Below are 2,392 nucleotides of genomic sequence, written 5' to 3'. Positions count from 1 at the left end.
GCATTGGGTCTTTGTTGCTGCGCGGGGGCTTTCTCTAGTTGCAGAGAGCAGGGGCTACTCTTCGTTGCGGTGTGTGGGCTTCTCACTGCGGTGGCTTCTCTTGTTGCAGAGCATGGGCTCTAGGAGTGTGGGCTTCAGTAGTTGTGGCACACGGGCTTCAGTAGTTGTGGCATGCAGGCTCAGTAGTTGTGGCTCATGGTCTCTAGAGCGCAGACTCAGTAGTTGTGGCACACGGGCTTAGTTGCTCTGCGTCATGTGAGATCTTCCCTGACCAGGGTTTGAACCCATGACCCCTGCATTGGCAGGCAGATTCTTAAGCACTGCGCCACCAGGGAAGTCCCAGTTCCTCACTTTCTTAATGCATGGTCTGAATCTCTTTCTCCCTTGTGCCTCACACAACTTTTGTCTAGCACAAGCCATCTTGCTCCCTCAGAAGATATAAGTGACAGGAAAGGGGTAGGGGCTGTACAACTCATCCACATGCTCCCTGACTTTGGTCCCTGGAAGTCAAGTTAGCTGGCTGGTTCCTTGGAAAAAGGCCGCACTCTTAGGTTGATCCTAAAAGCCCTTAGGACCTGGCATCATTCTCCATAACTGGACTTTTCACTTCACAAATGCATGCTTCTCTAGTTCTCTCACCTTTTCACATGTTGTTTTGTTTTTCTGAGATACTCTTTCTTCTCGTTTTGCCTGAACAACACCATCGTATCCTTTGGGTTTGGGGGTCACTTCTCCCAGGAGACCTTCCCTGATTCTCCCTTCCAGACTCTGTTGGGTGTTCTTACTATATCCTATCCTCCCTCTCATGTTTATGTTCCATTCTACTATAACGAAGTGTACGATATCTTCTCTCATTCTCAACTATAATTCAGACTATAGGGATTTTTGCTACTCCTGTTCATGACTCTATGTCCAGCATCTAACATCAAACCCAGAATACATACTTAATATATATTTGTTGAGTGCTCAATGAATCTGAATGGATAAATCCAATCTGCTAGAACTAGACTGATCCTGGTAGAAATACAGCATGAGTCATATCCCAGTGGACCCCTAGTGGTCTCAGTAATTGAGAAAATAGTTACAGGGCTATCTTGAGGTTACCTTTCAAGCTTCAGCAATTCAAAATCTAAAGTGGTTACTCTCCCAACCCATGCAATTCCAGATTTTTGCCCAAGAACTCAGATGTTTACATCTTAACCCCCTGGAAGGTTCCAGGCGCCCTGGTGGTCAGGAAGATGAGGTGATTTTTCTGTTGATGAGTTTCAGCAGGGCCCCCTTCAGGTCTCTGTTCCTCAGGCTGTAAATAAAGGGGTTCAGCATGGGCGTGACCACAGTGTACATTACAGCAGATGCTTTCTCCTTCACGGCTGTGTGGACAGATGAAGGACAAAGGTAAACCCCAATTGTGGTCCCATAGAAGAGTACAACCACAGAGAGGTGGGAGCTGCAGGTGAAAAAGCCTTTCTTCCTGCCACCTGCAGAGGGCAACTTCAAGATGGCCACAATTATGTGAACATAGGAGGCCAGGATGCAGATGAAAGGTGTGGCTATCACCATTCCTGCCACAATGAACACAAAGATCTTGTTCACAGAGGTGTCAGTGCATGAAAGTCTCAGGAGGGGAGTGAGGTCACAGAAGTAGTGAGGCAACCTATTGTTGCCACAGAAAACCAGACGGGCCATCAGGAGAATGTGGGCGAGGGAGATGAAGCAGGAAAACACCCATGGGCCACCAGCCAGCAGGCCACAGAGACGTGGGCTCATGATGGTGGTATAGTATAAGGGGTGACATATAGCTACAAACCTGTCATAAGCCATCACGGCTATTAAGATACTGTCCATGATGCCAAAGAAATGAAGAAAGTACATTTGGGTCAGGCAGCAAGGATATGAGATGGATTTGCTCCTGATTTGTATGTTCACTAGCATCTTGGGGACAGTGTTGGTGGCCAGGCAGAAATCAACCAAGGAGAGATTGGCTAAGAAGAAGTACATGGGAGTGTGCAGGTGGGAGTCTGAGCTGATGGCCAGTATGATCAACAGGTTCCCCACTACTGTGACCACATACATGCAGAGAAACAGAGCAAAGAGGAGAGTTTCCTGTTCTGGATTTTCTGAAAGTCCCAGGAGGATAAACTTGTATTCACTTGTTTGGTTGTTTGGTTCCATCGGCATGATTCCTCTAGAAACACTGAAAGGGGGAAGTTACATGAATGCTATAGAGATGATTCTGGAAGATTAGAAGAGATTACACTCAATTTCCAATCTGGACTAATTATGTTATCAACTTATATACGTATTGCATATTGAACCTTTGATAAACTGTTTATAGCAACGCATATGTCAAGCCTTGGCTCAAGGCTGAATATTCCTGTTTCAGACAAAGATT

General features: G+C 46.3%; 1 protein-coding gene across 1 annotated transcript; it reads right to left on the bottom strand.

Annotated features, from left to right (window-relative positions):
* Positions 1 to 1,230: 1,230 nt before the first annotated feature.
* LOC103004973 (olfactory receptor 24) lies at positions 1,231 to 2,172 on the bottom strand. Its single transcript, XM_007178431.1, has one exon. It carries the CDS (start codon positions 2,170 to 2,172, stop codon positions 1,231 to 1,233), a length of 942 nt encoding a protein of 313 aa, XP_007178493.1.
* Positions 2,173 to 2,392: the final 220 nt, after the last annotated feature.

Source organism: Balaenoptera acutorostrata, chromosome 2, assembly GCF_949987535.1.
Source record: "Balaenoptera acutorostrata chromosome 2, mBalAcu1.1, whole genome shotgun sequence".
Lineage (NCBI taxonomy): Eukaryota > Metazoa > Chordata > Mammalia > Artiodactyla > Balaenopteridae > Balaenoptera > Balaenoptera acutorostrata.
Note: the sequence above shows the minus strand (reverse complement) of the source record. Positions and strands in the feature narration are given on the sequence as shown.

Excerpts from the sequence above, each read along its gene's own strand:
- LOC103004973 (XM_007178431.1), bottom strand. The coding sequence starts at position 2,172 with ATGGAACCAAACAACCAAACAAGTGAATACAAGTTTATCCTCCTGGGA.